Source organism: Podospora anserina, chromosome 4, assembly GCF_000226545.1.
Source record: "Podospora anserina S mat+ genomic DNA chromosome 4, supercontig 1".
Lineage (NCBI taxonomy): Eukaryota > Fungi > Ascomycota > Sordariomycetes > Sordariales > Podosporaceae > Podospora > Podospora anserina.
The window spans coordinates 301,767-321,441 of record NW_001914834.1 but is presented as its reverse complement, the minus strand read 5'-3'; the positions used below and the strand labels follow the sequence as shown (position 1 = coordinate 321,441).

General features: G+C 52.7%; 4 protein-coding genes across 4 annotated transcripts; 3 read left to right on the top strand and 1 right to left on the bottom strand.

Moving 5' to 3' along the window:
* Positions 1-1,204: 1,204 nt before the first annotated feature.
* PODANS_4_920 (uncharacterized protein) lies at positions 1,205-2,398 on the top strand (the record flags this gene model as incomplete). The annotated part of the gene is made up of 2 exons (XM_001903654.1): positions 1,205-1,700; positions 1,761-2,398. 2 exons carry the CDS (start codon positions 1,205-1,207, stop codon positions 2,396-2,398), a joined length of 1,134 nt encoding a protein of 377 aa, XP_001903689.1.
* A 1,283-nt stretch (positions 2,399-3,681) lies between these two features.
* Positions 3,682-4,950, top strand: PODANS_4_910 (uncharacterized protein; the record flags this gene model as incomplete). The annotated part of the gene is made up of 2 exons (XM_001903653.1): positions 3,682-4,664; positions 4,716-4,950. 2 exons carry the CDS (start codon positions 3,682-3,684, stop codon positions 4,948-4,950), a joined length of 1,218 nt encoding a protein of 405 aa, XP_001903688.1.
* Positions 4,951-10,457: 5,507 nt separating this feature from the next.
* Positions 10,458-12,974, top strand: PODANS_4_900 (uncharacterized protein; the record flags this gene model as incomplete). The annotated part of the gene is made up of 5 exons (XM_001903652.1): positions 10,458-10,910; positions 11,034-11,140; positions 11,211-12,519; positions 12,590-12,853; positions 12,909-12,974. 5 exons carry the CDS (start codon positions 10,458-10,460, stop codon positions 12,972-12,974), a joined length of 2,199 nt encoding a protein of 732 aa, XP_001903687.1.
* A 2,083-nt stretch (positions 12,975-15,057) lies between these two features.
* PODANS_4_890 (uncharacterized protein) lies at positions 15,058-19,292 on the bottom strand (the record flags this gene model as incomplete). The annotated part of the gene is made up of 5 exons (XM_001903651.1): positions 15,058-15,894; positions 15,956-17,037; positions 17,093-17,215; positions 17,269-19,152; positions 19,208-19,292. The coding sequence occupies 5 exons, from the start codon at positions 19,290-19,292 to the stop codon at positions 15,058-15,060; spliced, it is 4,011 nt and encodes a 1,336-aa protein (XP_001903686.1).
* Between the last annotated feature and the right edge of the window lie 383 nt (positions 19,293-19,675).

Sequence of the window (19,675 nt, the reverse complement as noted above, 5' to 3'; positions counted from 1 at the left end):
TGGAGTGTGAGAACTATCGATCAATTGGGGAAGAGGGAGGATGTTGATGGTATGTTGGGAGGTTGGAGATGTGCTACGTGTGTTTTTTGATGTCGGGTGTTCCTTTGGGTTTGAGTTTGGGAAACCTGACTTTGTCTCGGACTAAGAGCTTGATTTTTGACTTTTGACTACCACTTTTGACTAAGGCTAAGACCGAGACTACGACCGGGACTAAGACCGGGACTAAGACACCATGGACTGTAGACCACAACTTTGACTAAAAATTAGACCATGATTTTGACTTTAGCCAAGACCCAAGGTATGTATGTATGACCTTGAGCAGATCTGGACTACTAGGTAACAACCTAGATTTTGACCAAGATCAAGACCACCTTAGGTATCACTGGACTTTTGACTTTGATTATGACCTTGGATTTTTAGTTCAAGACGCCAGGGAGGAATTCGGTGCCCATCAACATCGGTTTGGATGGAATAGAAACCTTGCGGCCAGAACATGAGAGATCAATAATCCCTTGATACGAGCAAGTTGGAAGATACCCAACAGTGAACATTGTTGAGCACTCTCAAGTTTAGATGTCCAGAATCTCGCAATTCCTTGTTTGGACGCTATTTCCATATTGATGACAAGCCCTCCCTTCATTCAGCGTCTCGCAGCATCAACAGTGTTTGTCCACAGTGTGCGGTAGACACAACCCGGATACGAGACCCGGCAACAAACCAAACGGTCCAGACCCCAGCTGACCCCCACGCAAAAAAATCTTCATTCATAATTACACCAAAAAAGTTCAACTTTGTCTCACAATTCGGATATTTCCCCCAGGTCATTATACCCGAAGCGGCTCAAGTATTGGCAAAGATCTGCCAGCCACGCCTCCAACGGCAGCTCACCAGCTGAGTCTCTCAATGCAGGATAGTACATGAATATCAATGTCCCACTCAACCATTGGGCTGGAGAGCCATGGCATCCCCTGTCAGGGGTTAATGTTCAAAAATGTGAGGAATGGCCGCTTCGCTCGAGATTTTGGATTTACCTCCGTGACAGCACACAAAACCTAGGCGCCGCCCTTCCGTTCCCATTCCTCGCCAAGGATCATGAAGTTGGGAGAAGGATAAGATCCACTATTTTGCGCGACAACAAGGAGGGTATTGACAGTGGGAGCTTGGGGTGAAAAACTGGCTGTCGTTCGGTCGTCACTCGTTCACCATGATTGTAACCAAATCCCCAACCATGGGCCCCAGCATCAGCGACCTGTTTTCTCCTCGGCGGGCGCGGGTTTGGGTCGCCTTCACGCTGACTTGCGCCCTGCTGTTGTTTCTTGCGCGCCAGAGGGGGGCGGCAGCGGAATGGAACGCCGGGCAACAGCCACCGCCAAACTCGGTCGCAGCTCCAGACGAACAGGGGCCGAAGGAGGTTCATGAAGATGAGGTCGACTGGTCCAAGTTCGCCTATCTTCAATACGTAACCAACAGTCACTACCTCTGCAACTCGGTCATGCTCTTCGGGCAGCTGCATCAGCATGGCAGCAAGGCGGATCGTGTGATGATGTACCCGGAGGGGATGTTCAACCTTGAGGTTTCTGAAGCTGCAGGGAGGGGCAAAGGCGGGAAGCGTCATGATATCGAGCTGCTGAACAAGGCGAGGGATGACTTCAACGTCAAGTTGGTACCGGTATCGGTGCAGCATAGAGCCACGGCGGACTGTATGTTGTCGCGCTCGACAAGAGACCCCTTGTTCATACGTTAACTGACTGCATTTCCAGCCACATGGGCCGAGTCCTTCACCAAACTTCTGGCCTTCAACCAAACACAGTATTCTAGGGTTCTATCGCTGGACTCGGATGCTGTGTTGTTGGGGTCTGTAGACGAGCTGTTCACCCTTCCGCCGTCTCCAGTCGCGATGCCACGGGCATATTGGCTGTATCCCGAGGAAAAGAAGCTAGCGTCCCATATCCTGCTTGTCGAGCCAAGTGCGGAAGAGTTTGAGAGAGTGTTGGACGCCACAAACAAGGGCGGTGAGGACGAGTATGACATGGAGATCCTCAACACGTTGTACCAGGATAGTGCCATGGTGATCCCACACAGACGGTATGCTCTGCTGACGCAGGTGTTTCGTTGGGAGGATGGCGAGCATGCCAAGTACTTGGGGAGTGATCGCGAGGAGTGGGACCCGATCGAGGTGTTTAACGAGGCGAAATACTTGCACTTTTCGGATTGGCCGCTACCAAAGCCATGGCTGGGGGCGGCCGAGGACTTGCGGCAGAGGCTCGAGCCGAAATGTCGCGACAAGGACGGCGTGGAGTCGTGCGTCGAGAGGGACATTTGGAACGGGATCTATCGGGATTTTCATGAGAGACGTCAACGTGTTTGTGGCTATTTGATCGATCCACCAGAGGGGTGACTGCACGGGGACACACTGACAGTGGCTTGATTCAGAAAAGGATTGGGTCGGAGCTTGGGCGATCATGAGTGGAGTTGACGGGATAGAAAGGGCCCAGATCAAAATAATTGAGAGAACTTTCACATGGCAGTTCCGTCCCACGAACAATGAAACCAGCAGCCTTTCGGACGTCAAAGCGATGACAGAGGCGGGCTGGCTTGAGTCTTCAAATCTTTACCCCTGACCCATCCAGCACACACGCGCATCAGATCGACAAACGACGCTGCCGGGACGGTCCGATGTTGCGATTGCCGCCTTGGCCCAATGCTTGATTCAATCATCGAACGACTTGCTATCTGACTGCGACTCTAGTTCATGCCAGGAACCACACTGAACCGATACATCGGGTTCGCCAAGTCAATTACTGTTACGAAACCCGGAATGGCAACGCACGACGGGATACATTTCCCATGAGAAACACGACCTCACCTTTGTCGACCACAATTCCGAGGACGAAACTCTCCGCTGGCTGTCAAAGCTCCCACACACACATGTACGACAGTCTTTTTCGGCCCAATGGGATTCTCTCCTCGAGCCTGTGCGCTGAGACATCACCGTTGTCCCGTCGGGCGGCCCACAGCGCAATGCAGGCACATGCAGAGACCGATGCTCACAATTACCTGGCGACCCCCAGTGTCCGTGACACGGCAAGTGGATGATGCCCATCCGGCAAGCCTACCTAGAACTGCCGGGAGAAAGCTGGTCCTGTACGGCAATGTGCCGCGTCACGCCTTGTATCAAGCATTCCACACATCCCAAGAGGAGAGTGCCAGGAATTCGTTGCGTTCAATGGTATTCAAGGGCAGCTCCATGCTCGTATACACGCCGTCTCCCTTTCAACCATTCATAACATTGCTTTCAGCGAGCTCCCGCCATCAGCCAGACTATCATCACCACAAGCAAACCCTCACTGACGCCGTTGAGATGATGAATGATGATCACCAGTGCGGCTGTATGGCTTCCAGGCGATTGAGAGGTCGCATGCATTCACAGATGAGGTCCTCACGCGAGAGACATGCCCATATCCGACAGTCTCAACCCGCAGTAGGGCTCCTGTGGGGAAGTCCTGATGTCGATCAGGGGGGGAATCGGCTAGGAAATTTCAAGTTTGAGTGAAGGGACAATAAGAATAAAAGGGTCACTTCTCTCGGGCCGTTTTCCTTCTCATTCCTTATTTCATCATCACACTCACGCTTTTTCTACCCACACTCTCTTACAATAACAACAGCTCAGAGTCGGTCAACATGCGCTCCTTCATCCCTCTCCTCACCCTCACAGGGTTGTCAGCGGCGGCTACCCTGAGACCTATCAGACAACGCCAACCAGTCTTTGACGACCTGGTAGATACTTTGAGGGGTCCAAACTCCGACTCTCAGGGATGGATCCCCGATCCTTGGAACGACCGGGTTTCCTCCACCACGAACGGTGCGGCCACTCCCACCGACGTCCCTACTGTCGATGTCCCAGCCACGGTTCCAGATGTCACAGACGGTGGCGACAGCGATGGCGATGATGGCGGTGACGACGGTGGTGACGCTGGTAACGACGGTGGTGATGGCGGCAATGATGGTGGTGATGGCGGTGACAACGGGACGGACGACGGCACGGACGACGGCACCGGCAATGGACCCAACACCCCAGTTGCTCTGCCTAACATCCCTGGCGGCGACAACGGTGGTCCCATAACCCTTCCCGACTTCACCGGCGGCAACCCTGACGGTGACGATGACGATGATTCAACCATCACCGTTCCTGATCTTACTGGCGGCGACAGCACTGATGGCACCGACGGTACTGGCCTCACCGATGGCACTGATCTCACTGACGGCACCGACCTGAACGATGACACTGACGGCACCGCTGACGGCTCGGTCACCATCCTCCCCGCCACCCCCCTCACCCCCGAAACCCCCATCCCCGTCATCACCCGCCCCATCAACGGCAGCGTCCCCATCCGCTTCCCCGCCGCCGGCCAAGCCGAGAGCTGCCTCTCCGACCAAGCCGCCGAGGTCATCATCGACGCCTATGTCCGCATGATCTCCAAGTGGAACGACGAGGACGCCTACTACCTCTCCGACAACTTCTACGACACCTCCGACTCGATCAACTCCCTCGCTGGCATCCCCTTGGGAACCGTCACCTTCCCTAGCAAGGAGGCGTTCATTGAGCACCAGCATGTCATGCCTGATAACCTCCCCTTGATCATCACCCACAAGATTGTTGACTGGTATGTACCCTTTGTTATGTGATCAAGATACTGTTACTGACTGTGGGATAGCGCTGAGATCACCCTAATCTGGACTGCTACTTTTGTCGTGCCCCATGTTCAAGCCAAGCCTGTCAGGGGTATTGCTATTCTCAAGACCGTGGGCGAGTTGGAGGATACCGAGTCGGAGCATGTCAAGGGGCAGAATGACTACATCTGGAAGATTGGGGGGCTCGATGTCGAGTTTAACAACATCGCTTATTTGCAGAATATTGGGGGAAGCTGTGAGTTTCCTACCGGGCCTTAGAGGGTCAGAGAGGAGATATGATGGGATGACATCATGATGGGTTCCAGTGGGCAGTGATGGCTTGCCATGGATGATACAAGGGGTGATGGATGGGGGAGAAGGGGGCTTTCGATTCTAGCTGGGATATAGTTTTCGGATAATGAGGTTTAATTTTACATTCGTGGTGATGCCTGTGATGGTGATAAGATCCTTCGTCGTGTGGCGTCCTTGCATTCGTCATCCTTTCCGGTCCCAGAAGTCTAACAATTTTTTTCGGTGGCAGCGCCTGGAGAGGCTGGTCTGGTTTCCCCAGGCAACCTGATCTGTCGCCACCAAAGTGCCAAAACTTTTCTGCACCTACAGCCAGTCCCGGCACGGAGAAAGCCCTGGTCAGCCTGTTAAATGTGGGATTGCTAAAGCCGTACCCCTCACGCTTTCGACAGAAAGATAGAGGCTGCGACAAAAATTCAAGAGCTCAACGATCGATAGGTAGTCAAACACGCCTCTCGACCATTCTTTGAGACCTATAATAAACGCTCCAGGACCTTTTTCTAGTATTCAAAAGACTCTATGAATTATCTTTAAATGCATACCGATTATCCTTCAAGGCCTGTTGACTATGTTGGAGAGAGAAGCCATGTTACCGGGCAGGTGAGGTAACTGACTCGCCTATAGCTCTGCGTAAAAAAAAGCAACAAAATCGTCAACTCCCCGAGGCTCATTTATCCAATGTCCCCCACCACCATATTCATGCCATTCAACATCAAGAAACCCAAATTTCTTCAAAGTATCCCACATTCGTGTGCCGTTCTTTATGGCTATGACGGCGTCGTCCTGACTGTGTTCAAGCAAAATGGGCGTTGAGGCGAGCTGTGGTACCGGTGCTGGTAGGTCTTTTCCCTTCGCTTGAATAGAGGGGTGTTGCAGGATGGTAAACCGTCCGATGAGATCCGATTGTTGGTGGGCTGCAGATGTGGCTTCATCCACCAGCGGGAACCAGCTGCAAAACCCATAGAGGCCGGCAAAACCTCCTCTCCCATCAGCAATACTGCATGAGAGACAGAGAAGGGGACACCTAGGAACGAACATACATAGCAAACCCCTGGCTTATCCCACCTAAAAATATTTTGTGTCTGGGCAGAAGCTTTTCCTCATGCTTGACAGTCTCGAGGATGAGATCAACACTCGATTGTATGCCTGACACCTGCAGGCCGTTTCGTTCTTGCAGATTCTCCAGGGCCCACAATATAAGTTGACGACGACATTTTGCTGTACTAAGAATTTGTGAGCAAAGTTGATGATTTTTCCGGAAGTTTGGGGATCAGATCTCGACGTGTGCAAAGTCAGGTAACGTTACCTGAGGTAGGTACGTTATATAAGGTAGGTAGGTACCTTATCTTAATTGTTGTGTTGGTCAGGCGCCTGTCTGAAACCTTATTCTTGAACGGCGGCTTTGTAGCCACCTACGCAGAAATCACATGTAGTGTTTAGTCAAATACCTTATCTCACTGGCAGCCAATGAACTGCAAAATATATGGAGCTTGCAGGTTTTGAACACAGTCTTGTCCTGTGGCCGATGAACTGCTGGCTACAAAAGAAGGCTTTCTATACAATAGTATGAAGCACGCATTAAGAAGCAACTTTGGCGCATAATTTCAGCTAAAAGAATACCTGTTCCAGCTCATAGTCTACGGCCGGAAACAATGGAGATTAAATGAATCAGTCGAACACTTATCACCCTTTATCTCCTCGCAGTACTCACCATCCTTTTTCCTAATAGAAAAGATTTTTTATTGCTCTTTCAATCTATTCCCTCCTTGAACTTGAATCCAAACGATCACTCCTTTATCCAACACCCCAAAACAAAACCTTCACATTAACCAACAAACCCCCAGTACAATTCCTCCGCAAGATTCAAGGCAAACCAAACATGACACTCACAAAAACCCAGTTCAACAGCCTCAGCGACGCTATGATCGAGTATCATCTCGATCACAAGGAGAAATATCGAAACATGATACTGAAGTGGGCACGAGAGCTTGACGAGGTGGAGGACCTCGACGCCTGGGCGTCACAAAAAGGCTGGATTCAAGAAAAGACGGGGGAGCCGATCAAGAGATAGCAAGAGCCAAGAATATCATGCACTCCTGTTACTCGAAGCTATCAGTGGACTAACAGTTCTTACCGCAACTGTGTAGTGCGATGTTCTCAGCTTATGTGCGGTTCGTATGCGACGTTTTCGTATATCACGAGGCGGAAGCGGAGAAGTGGAAGGCGTTGAAAATGTGAAGTCAAAGAGCAGCTGGGTCATCTGGCAGCTACCTCGTGAGTTGAGAGGTTGGATGAGGACGAGTATGGGTGGGTGGGGGTTGGTGGCAAACAGCAAAGGCCAAGTGCTACAGAAAATACCTTTTCTTCCTTCTTCAAGTTCCATGTCAGTATTCTTGTCTGCCAGTATGGATCAGACATACTGAAGGTGTAAGAGAAAGTTGTGAGAAACGGGTATACGATGACTGGTGAAGCAAAGTCGGCCATGAGAGCTTCAAGGTGCTGAACTCAACAAGTGCAAGTTACCTCATCGAGAGATGATGCGATGTTTGGAGACCATGTATTTCTCTTGCCACTCTCCCTTACACCTTGCAGGCCCGGCTACCTGCATTTAGCCCTCTCGGATGATCTTGAACATCTGGCTAGCTGCTCTGTGAGAGAACAAAGTACCGCGGTCTGAAGAGTCAATGGTGCCGAGCTTAAGAAGTGGGAGGCACTGAAAGCCAAAGATAGGTGCTATACCCACCAGACTCAGTTGATGATCTAATATTGCAGGTGTCTGTGTCACTATGTGGCGGAGGATACGAGTGGCTCGCCGGCAAGACGGACGGAAGACGGGCTCCAGGGGTCAGGGGTCATTGGCCTCGGAGACAAAATCTGCGATGTAATTGTCTCTTGGATTGTGACTGGTCGATTGGAGGAACTTCTGCTGTTCCTGAAGATCAGAACATAAATTTTGAGAGATTCCGCATTGCATTGGGGCCGCAGTATGTCGACAGAGGCCACTGGGGGGAGCTGAAACACTGGTGATCCGAATGTTTGGGTGCCAGGTTGGCATGCGGTTCTTGCCACTTTCTGCGGTTCAATAGCTGCATCATATCTAAAGTATGAAACGAATACTTCTTTTTCCAGATGTCTGAGGCGGCCTGCCTTGGTATAGGTAGGTTGTGAGAGAGACCTTAATTATGCATCAAGGTGGAGTGAGAGACCCGTTAATTGCATGGACACCCATCAGCTGCCTTATCAATCCCAGAGATAAGCAAAGCTCAGGTAATTTTGGACCCCGTGATTTTTTCACCTGACTGCGCCCATCGGTTTGGTGATTTTGAGGTAAAAGTTTGCGAGTTCGATAATATTCCCGCTAGCAAAGAATGTCGTTTCAAATAGTCACACTACAGGGTGATGCTGTGGCGGAGGTTTCCCCAGGTTTTCTCTGTCCATGGCGTTGTCGATCACAGCGGGAGGGATGGAAATTCCCCCGCATTTTTGCCATTTGCCAGGCGGGCATTGCCTGCTTGTTACTCTCCCCCCCGAAGAAGTGAAGTGCCGGATGGGTCATGGACTGATTCCCGGGAGTGGAAAGATGGTTCATATATGTACTCCGTAAACCAAGCTGGAAAATGCACACGCTCTGGGCTGACCCAGGCCGTGGGGAGCGGTCAACCACAGCAGTGGGCTAATGCAAGGTACAGTTTGCCATGGACGCCCCCTTGTGACGACCCTGATGATTCTTCAGGTCTGCAACTGAAAGGGAGACGCTGCCGACGGCCGATGAAGGTGCTGGGCCGGCCGCTGTCAGATGTTCAAATCAATGCCAAGTGGAAAGAGGAAAAGGACAACAAGTCACGGGATCGGGATCGACCCGCCAGCTGCAACGGGCCGTCTCGATGATTTTCATCTGCATAACTGCATCCTTCAAGAATCGATTTTAATTTAGCGTGGATCTGGCGCCCGCTGAAGCTTAAATCAACGGGCCGTGGCCAAGGGGTCCACGGACTGTGGTGATGGCAGCGACAGCGAGGCAGCACAACCAAAGATGCCCAACAGTGATTGCTGCCAACCAAGGCCTGACAAATCCCTGCCAAACGTGGCACCGATATTGCGTGCCGTGATCCCGCTGATGTCAGGAGGTTTTTTCGGCGCTGGCTGCCGACGAACTTCCAGCCCTTCCACGTGTGATGCCATTGTCTCTGCTCGCTGCTGCCATTGTCAACGCTCCTGTTCACCAACCCTTTCGAAGGAGGGTAGCCAACGGCAGTTAGTTTACATTGAAGCTCGTCCAGACTGGCCGTTGGCCGATGCGTTATGAGGCTGCCCAAAGCTGCATTTTCCAACTGCTCTGCTGGGTGCTGGGGCCAACCATGACCAACAACCTGGAAGAGAATTGGAATCTTTGACGATTGATGACAGGTGAGAGAGGCTAATCGAGGGCCAAGGCCTCGTTACTGCAATAGCTGCCTGACCATGATGCATGAGTGCCTCATTCGCCCGAATGCCAAGGCAGCCGTGATGTCTGGTATCAAAAATACGCGGGCAGCCAGGCCAGGGCGTGCTAGAAACTGCGCAGTGCAGAGGCTTCGTCCCAGGAGAGTGTGACAGGACCATCCCCAATCACCTTGCTTGCTCTTGTGCTCTCCCCCCCCCATTGCGCTCAAGCGACGCCGAAAATTCAAAATTCCCAACCCCCATCCCCCATCCTCCTCTCTTCCTTTCCAGCTGCCCTACCCCATACCGCACTGGTCCCTGCTCGCCGATTCCTCCAACATCTACCTTCCCCCGAGCCATGTCACTTTGATGGTCCCCGTGTCGCCGCGCCGACATATCCCATCCAGCCGCATTGGCCCAGCAGTCGCGGGTGAGCCACTGAGGACGACAATTGCCTTGCGCCGACCACCAGAACAGCACCGCCGCCGCCGAACCACTACCACCACCAGCGCGACTCCAACGACCCTGACCCCATAACTCAAACCAACCTCTTCTCCTTCAACCCCTTCCACAACCACAACCACCACCACCACCGCCTCCAGCGCCCACCAGCTGCCAGAACCTCTTTGTGGCCCAGCCCCCTCCCCTCCCCGATCTCTGGCTGAGTCTGTTGTCGGTCACGGTCTGCTGCTCCATCGCGATCGTTGCGTTAAGGTCGCAGCACTTGTCCCCGACCGTGTCACGTCTGCAGTTCGTCTGCTTCCTCCGCTTCCGAAACACCTCCGAACTGGCTTCCGCTCCCACGTCTTCAATCCCCGAGACGCCCACCGCCTGCCGGGTCTAAGCGCACCGCGTGCCACAGGTGGCGACCGAGACATTCAATTTGCATCTCGGATCAACCGCTTGCATCTTCACCCGCAGCAGCAGTCACCTACCTAGTCGTATCCACCCGGCGATATCGCACCCTCATTTTCTTCACGTCACCACAAGCCACGCGAAAAACACGCTACCCGACCCGAGCAGACACCAGGTCTGCTCTCCCTCCCGCCTGAACTATGAACAACATGGCAGGCATGGCAGGCATGGGCGGCCCGGTCAACGCTCCCATGGGCATGATGAACAATGGCGGGCTCGCGCCCCAAGTCGCCCAACGCCATGGCTCTGACCAGCACAGGACGCTGCTCAACACATACATCTACGAGTACTTCATCCGCTCTGGCATGTGGGAATGCGCCCGTGCTGTCCTCAACGCCGACAGCGACATCAACGTCAAGAAGCAAAGTCCGGGGCATAGCAACGGTCTCGGCGACGACCCCATGGACACAGACTCGAAGGACCTCCTCGATAAGCGACCAGACGACCTGCCCGCGCCTAACGTGCCCGTGCATGTCAACGAGAGTTGCTTCTTGTTTGACTGGTTCTCTCTCTTCTGGACCATGTTCTCGCATCAGAAGACTCCCGGCCAACCCGGAGGACAGATTGTCAACCAATATGTTCAACATACTCAGGTACGGTGATATGTGGCTTCTGCCCAGGGCTTGGCTAACGCGATCATGTAGGCACAATCTCGCATGAAGCAAGAAGAACAGCGAAACCTGCTGCGCAACATGCGTCCCGATGCGTACAATCAGCAGCAATACCAGAACCACATGATGCGCATGCAAAATGGCGCCGCCATGAATATGGGTGTGAAGCCGGGCAACAACCTCCAGAGGGCCGCCATGGCCAACAACCAAAAGTATGTTCTGCACCTCTCTTCCATCTTGACTTGCCACTGCGGGACAGCGTGCTAATCCATAACCCGATAGCCCTCAAACGATGCAGATGCTCCAGCAGAACAAGGTCGCCGGCCAGATGCAACGCGACCCCTCCGACATGGAAGGCAACCGGGTAAGGCCTGGATCGCCAGCGTCGGCCGAGAATGCGCCATCCCCATCCAAGAGACCGCGCCTTGACGGCGGCGCCCCGTTTAATCCCCAAGCGGGCGTCATGATGCCGAACGGGAGACCGCAGGGCATGCCGGGTCAGCAGCAGGTAGGAAACGGCCCCGATTCAGCACGAGCACTACTGCTTCAGAATGGCATCAACCCAACGCAGCTGAATCCTGACCAGCTCCAGGCCTTCATCTCTGCCTCTCCACACGTACAAGCAAAGTCTCTTGCCACGTACTCGGCTAACCTCCAACAGCACCATGGCAACCAGATGCCCAACAAACCCATGGCAAACGCCGTCGGTCCACAAGGCCAGGGCTCCCCGATGGTACCCCAAGGTCCCGACGCCCCAACTCTGAACCAATACTACAATCCCAACGACATGGGCGCCGCCGGCATGAGGCCCGTCCAAGGCAACGGGCAAGCGACGGGCGGTAGCAACCATGCGTTGCAGGACTATCAGATGCAGTTGATGCTGCTCGAGCAGCAGAATAAGAAGCGGCTGATGATGGCTCGCCAGGAGCAAGATCTTGGCACCAACAACATGCCTCGCCCTGACGGACCCCCCGGCGGACCCCCAGGACCCAATGCCCAAGGCTTCCAGCAGGGCACTTCCCCGCCAGGAGGCCGAAGCGGTGCTTCCCCCAACCCCGAGCAGATGAAGCGCGCCCAGCAGATGAACAACGCTGCCAACATGGGCGGCTCTCCCCTTCCCGACGGAGCGGTCCAGTCCCGAAGCTCCCCGAACGCCATGAACTTTATGGATGGCAACAACATGGTTCCCAACGGAGGCCCGCAGTTTATGAACATGCAGATGAACGGTGCCGGCATGCGCCCTCCAAACTCGCACCCGAACCCGCAGTTCAACCCCCAACAGCAGCTGGCTCACCAGCAAATGATGGCGCAGCGCCAGGGGCAGGCCATGCAGGGTCCGGGAATGCAGTGGGCTCCAGGCGGGCCTAACGGACAACTCCCCGGCCAAGGACCTCCTCCTCAGATCCAAGGAACACCAACTCAGGCGCAGCGGACGATGGGCCCCCCATCGGCGCCCAATGTTGCTGCGAACGCTGCAAACTCTCGCAACGCCACATCGTCACCCCAAGTGAGCACCGCCGCCCCCCCTACCCCACAGGCTGCCAATAAGCCTGCGCCGAAGAAGAAGGAAACCAAGAATTCCAAGGCCAAGGTAGGCCGCTATTTCCTGGATTCCAGACTTGTGCCTCCCTTTGGCCGGACGTGATGCTAACAAACAAAAGACCGCACAGAAGAAGACGAACAATAACCTCAACAACACGGCGGCCACGCCTGCCGGCGACGAGAATGCGCAGGAGGCGCCAACACCAGCGACGCCCATCACCCCGTCGAACCCGGCCAACTTTGCAAAGAACCAGAACATCAACGCTGGTCCGGTGGTTCCCAACGGCCAGCCAGCTGTCCAACAGCCTCCTCCCCAAGCGCCACCAGTGGCCGCCCCTCAACATCAGGATCCTAACAATTTGTACATGGATACAGGCGCAATGGTAGGGGCCCCTAGATCTTCCACACACCCCTCGGTCTGCTAACATAATTTGTCAGGAATACCCTCTTGGATTTGCCGACCCCACGCAGTCTAACGACGTTCCTGACCGATTTCGACTTTGATTCATTCCTTCACGACGGCGCCAACGGCGATGACGGTGTGGGAAATTTTGACTTTGGCGGTACAGGTTTTGGTATGGACGACGGGACGAACACGATTGGCACGGCGGATTAGGATCTCGCTCTGCTCATTCAACACACACCATAAGGGCCCCGGAGTCCTGCGAAAGTCGTATGTACGAGCTGAGGTGCTTTATCCAGGCCCTCTCAACGCGAGTACTCTCAACCAGCCTTGGTTGTCTTGGTCAGGATCAGTGAGCCATTTGGGGCTCATGATTCCCATGGTCGCCTTTCTTCTGGTCTATACTCTCTCGATATCGGCAGTTCTTCAAGGCTCTTTGTTTATTCGGTTTTATACATGCAGCAGCGATTTACAATCACGCTCTTACTCTGCAACTCTCAGCACACCATGGGTTCTTTCAGAGTCAACCGGTCATATTTTCTTTTTTCGGTAGTTGTTTCTCACCCCTTGTCTTTTTAAACATTGAGAAGGAAGTAAATGGTTTATTTGAGCTGGGATGCGTATGGGTGCGGGTCGGTGTCCTGGGTTGGCTTCGCATGCATGGGGTGTCGGTCCTCACTCTGCTTTTGTTTCTCTTTCTCTGGTGTTTACTTTTTCTTTTTTTTTTTCGACTGTCCCATCTTCAAACAAACGCACTTTTCCTTTCTTGTCTTTTTGCTGTGTTTGTTTATCTGACTTTTTGTTTGGTGGTGGAATAAGCGTTGGACGGAAGACTGGGGTTGGTAGCGACGGGGGAGGCAATGGATCTAGGAGATCCTTTTAATACCACATACACTATTTTTGTGTTCTTGTTTTTCATTTTCGATTTTTCGATTTATATCTGTTGTTTTGTTTTGTTTCAGAACTTGAGATATCACACACACACACACACACACACACACACACACACACACACACACACACACACACACACGGTTTTCAGCCCCTTTTTCTTTTCATCTCATTTTTGCAAAGTCTTTCAGTGTGTGTTGTTTGTATTGGTTGTTGCAAGTCGTTGTGTAAAAGTTGTTTTTGTGTTTTGTTTTTGCGTTTTCCATCTCTAGCTGGTTGGAGGTGGAAACTTGGGGGGGGAAAGGTAAGGAGGAGATGAGAATGATGGGTTGAAGAAAGCAATGAAAGAGAGAGAAAGAGAGAAAAGATAACGGGTTATGGAATGAATTTATCACCTCTTTTTATTGTTATTACAAACTTTGTGTTTTTTCAATGGGGTTAAATCGCTTTGAAATAGGGGGTACGAAAACAGATGCCAGTGCGACAAACGAAGTTATAATGGTGGGGTTTGGGTGGATTGGATGGATTTCAGGGGAGGGAAAGAAAAGGTGGGGAAATGGTCTTGAATTGTTAGTGGCAGGAGGGAAATGAGAAAGGCGGGCGGGTGGTAGAAAGGGTAGGGAGGGTGGTTGTCTGTGTATTTACTAGCTGTTTTTTATAGGCTTTTATATTCCCCCTCATCATTGAATTTTCGCACTGTTTCGCTCCATGTCTTCTGTTTGTGTGGACTCTGATTGACAGACAACCTTTGTCTTGTGTGGTGATACTATTCTAATCAGAAAAACCATACAAGATGGAGGTGGCAAAACGTAGACAAATGCCCATCAATAACAACACTTACATTCTTCAGTAGGAAAAGACCTCCTTGTTCAAATACCATTTACTTATTATTGCATCACACACACCCTCATCCAAACCCACTTGAACAACCTGCCACAAAACTCACTCCACCGTTTCCCCTCGCAACAAAATTTCAAAAGTTTTGTAGCTGTTTCTTTGCTCCGATGTGCTGCCTGTAAACAATGCTCGAGATTTATGCTCCATGACAGGGGCTGACAGCAGGAAGAACAATATGCCGCCTAGATGACCCAGAACAAATGAGACACGAAATACATGACAAAACAACAAACACCCATTGATCATCCGGAATGTTGTTCCTTATCGTAAATTGTTCCAGACCATCTCAACACCCAACCCCTTACCAAAACACCAAAGAGTAGGCCGCAAACAAGAAAGCATAAACAAATCATTACTTTACAAACGGAAAAGAAAACAGAGGAGAAATGAGACTGTTCAAATCGTCCTCGCAGGAGACGATACCTCTGGCTGCGAGCAGTATTCAGAAAAGGGGTCCACTTGAAGCGGTCTCGCTGCCGGTGTCTGGGCATGACCTCGGCCAGATACTGGCTTTGCTGCGCCCTCACTCGATGGAGGGCACTCATCAGCTTCCAGCACTGCTTCGATGCTGTCCGTTGGTGGTTGAGGTTGATGCAGGCTCCAAATCTCCGGGCTAGCCTCCACCGCGGGCGTATTCATGGTGGAGTGGATGGCGATGGCGCTGTCAGGAGGGGGAGTTTCTTTCTGGCCAACACCATCCTTTTCAAGTGGAAGAGGACAAGCCATTCGATGATCATCTTCGTTGGCTGGCGGTACGCTCCAGTCCTTGCTGGGGAAGAAGGAGTCATCAGCCCTCGGCACTGATGGAGACTCCATTGCTGTCACAGGAAGAGGAATGTAAGCTGCTTCGGGATTTTCTTCCTTAACATGTTCAATCTCAATAACTTCCTCTTCCGGCTGCAACTGCCTCTCCATAACAAGTGGTGGGACAGTCTCCTCGGGAAACCACCCGCCCATGGCAAAGTGTGTCTCTTGATAAACACCCTGCTTCCGTGTTGGTGCGTCGACAGCACCGGTCAAGTAGGTGGAGAGTCGTTTCATATCAATGGGCTTGGGCATCCAGCCGTCAAAGCCCACATCCTTGTACCGCTGTTCGTCTCCACGCCGGAGCATGCCAGAGATGGCAAAGACAGGGACACGGCCATAGGCTTGGACAACGCGAGATGGGGTCGGTCTGGCGTTTTCGAGGTCTCTTATCATCTTAACCGAAGCCCAACCGTCGACGACGGGCATCTGTTCACGAGTATCTGGTTAGAGAAGGCAAGCATGTGCGAAAGGATGCAACGGAACTCACGTTGAGATCCATCAGGATAAAATCAGTAGTAGCTTGATTCGCCGCAAACATGTTATAACACTCTTGGCCATCGCGACTGACAAGAACCTTGTGACCGAACTTGGTCAGGCGACGGTTGAGAATTTGGATATTAATAATGTTGTCATCGGCAATCAGGACGGTAAAGCAGAGTGTCGTCGGCGTCCGCGCCGTGTCCATGGGCGAAATGCTTGGTGTCGGCACAACGATGGGTGGCGAGGCACCCATCTTGGATCCCAGGCCCGCACCTGACGATCCTGCCGGTGTGATGTCGTGTGTTTTGGGGGGAAACGACCCCAAAACCGACGGGCGTCCAGGCATGGGCAATGCTGGGAGCGGGGATGCGTCCCTACGTGCAGCCAGAGAGTGTGCGCGCGATACCACGGTAAAGGGCGCCTCGATGATGAAAGTTGAGCCAAGTCCTTTGACTGACTTCACTCTCAGCTGCCCGTTCTGTTGTTTGACATAGCGGGCCACAAAGGCTAGTCCAACACCGACGCGAAGGACATTGTCCCTCGGCGCCAGCGACTGGCCCATGAGCTCGTCAAAGTCTTCGTCTGGAACCTGCTCAAATTCCTGAAACATGTCATCGAGGGCTCGTTCGCTGAGACCGGGGCCCGAGTCGCTGACCGAAATTTGCATCGTGCAGCTTTCCATTTTCTTGCACGTTGTAGTCCACTCGACCAACACCCGCCCCCTGACTGTATGCTGAATGGCGTTGGCGACCAGTATGGAGACGGCCCGTTGGAGACTGGATGGGTCACCTCGCACGAATCGAACAGCTCCTGTGCAGGGTTTGAGAACAACCTCGATTCCCTTCTCCCTTGCCAGCCGCTCGAGAGGTTCCATGGCCTCCTCCAAGCAGACTCCCACATCAAAGAGGTTGGAGAGCTGCGGGATCGACCCAGTTGCGCTCCCTGTCAAATTCAGGAGGTCATCTATGACGTAGATGAGAGACTTGGATGCCGTGTAGGACGACGTGAGAGCTTGCTTGGTGCTCTCCTCCAGAGGCTTCTCGAGGGCCATCTCAAGGTAGTTGATCACTGCGTTCAGGGGTGTTCGCACTGTCGGTGTATGTCAGCGTTGGGATGGGAAAATCTCTTCCCTTGAATCGCTTACCTTGGTGTGATGCATCATGCAGAAGCAGACGCTTCAACCTTGTCTCTTTGACAGCGGATTCCTTCTCACGCCAGACTCTGATAAAGCTGCCGTAAACAAGCTGGGCCATGGTGGCCAGGGTGGCTAGTTTCGGTCAGTCCGTTACTCGTCCCTTGGCACGATGGTGCGGTGCCTACCTTGCTCTGGTGTCCAGCTCTTGCTGGTTCCATCCACCACTTCGGTCCATTTTTGAAAGCTGTTGCGAGGTTCCAGCGTGCCAAACTTGCCTGCCAGGCATGGCTTCCCTGCCCAGTGAACCTCTCGAAGCTGACTTCGGCGATAAAACACCACACAGTCGTCCGTCATCCCCGACAATGGGATGTACAAGACACCGGCAATTGCCTTGAAGCCGCTTGGATAGTGAAGATCCTGAAAATCATGGGCAAAGTTGCTCGAGACGAGTATTCTGCTCGATCTTCGGAAGAACAAATACTTGAGCAGTGTTACGGCCTCGGCATATGCTGCCAGTCGCCCAATTGTTCTAGCCTCACCCTCCACCACAAGGAAGCCACAGTCGGCCTCGAAGAGTTTGAGTAGCTCGTCCGACGATGCCGTGATGCATTCATTGGGGCTCTTTTGGTCTTGAAGTGTCTCAATGATGCGCCGAGCTTTGAGCCTGTCGGCGTTGAGCAGCTTCTCCAAACAGGTCGATGCTGAGACGCCCACAAAATATATCAATTCCCGCACCGTAAAAGGTACACGCGTTGCCGTGGGTCCATATGAGTGGCAAATGATCAGCCCCCAAAGCTTGCCCTCCGACTCGAGCGACAGAGACATGGAAGATCGAACCTCCATATTTTCCAAATATTTGAGATGGACCGGCGACATTGCTCGGAGATACGAGTGTGTGAGATTCAATGGGGTTTCGATGTCTTTCCGGTCTCTACCCACCAACCGGGCGGTAGTCTGTGTTCTGTCGAAAAGCACACGAACTTTGTTGACCATGTACAGGCGCCGTGCTTGAGGTGGGATATCTGTGTGTGGAAAGTGCAAACCACGGTAAACATCACGACTTGTGGCGGGATCCATGAGCTCGGCGATGACCGTGCCGTTGAAGTCTTGGTCAAACTGGTACACCATGACCCGGTTGAACCTTGAGAGTTCCTTAACCACGCCGACAATAGAATCCAGCAACTGGGAAACCGATTTTGCGGCTGAGAATTGTTTTTGAATCTTGGTTGCCACGTTGACGACCTCGACCGAGGATGCATTGGGGCCAAGACCGCCACACAGGGCGTCTGGACTGGAAATGACAGGTTGACTGCGAGTCTGCATGCTTGAGACAGTGGCAAGATCCATGTGGTCGCTTCCTAGAGTGTCGATGGGATTTGGCGGCACATCAGCCTGCCAGTAATGGGCCATGGGGTGCAATGCGTTGTCCTGCAACTCAAATTCGCAAATGTACAAGTCGACTTCGCCTCCAAGGTAGTGAACAGCGCACCAGCATGGAATAATGAGTCCTTCGGGATCGCTAAAGGAAAAGTCGAATACCACAGGTTCTTGCTCTTTCCTCGTGATCTCGTACGTGGTTCTCACACTTCTTAGCTGGGTATTAAACAGTGGTCGCTGGTAGGTCGGTACCACCTTGTTGAAGCTGTCGAGGGCAAAGATCTCGGCAGGGTGAAAGTGGCAGACTTGAAACGAGTTTTCGCTCACAACCCGGGGAATGTAGACTCCTTCTGCTCGCCGCTTCAGAGCCACGAGCATACCATGCGATTGAATCGCTCCGGGGATGTGGATCAACTCATCTTCGCAACGAGTGACAACTCGTCGTGTGCCCTGAAAGACGCCGTGTGACCCGTCGTTCATGACGGTGTATTCAAATCTGTCCGTCACCAAAGGATTCGACGATCTCAATGCCTCGTCAGGGCCATGTTCGATAACAGCTTCGGGTGTTATCAACGGTGCTTGAGGATCTGGCCCTGGGACAAGCCCATCGGGGGCTGCCACCTGGGCTTCCACACCAGTCACAGAATGGTCTTCTGCCTGAACAGGAACAACTGAAAGAGCAACTCCAGCAGCTGAGCACTTTGAGTCAGCATGATTGTACGTCGCAGGGGTGGAAGGAACACATACTATCACTATTTCGCAGATATGGCGAGTTCTCAAGAATAGATAGGCGGATGGGAAAGACTCTTTCGACCAGCTCTGGCGAGGACATATGGGTTGATGGTCGAGGGTCTGAGAAGGGACCTTGATAAGACTTGGTCTCTTGCGTGAGAAGAGCTGTTGATGATATTATAGGATTGTCCTTCCAGTGAAGAGGCATGGCTGGACGTGGCGCCAACCTCACTTGATGCCGGGAAGGGACTCAGGGGGGGCTTTGCGGCACGTGGGGATGGAGGCGGCGGAGACAACAACGCAGAGGGCGTCGTGATGATGGTGTAAAAATGGCGAGGTCGTTCTCGCGAAGATGGAAGGTGCTATCTGAGGATGATGTCTAACAGCGAAAAGGTCTTTGACTTGTGTCCTCGGATGAAATCTACCGCCGCGCACACACACCATAAATATGAAACATAAGGCTCCTATTGATACGGGGTGCTC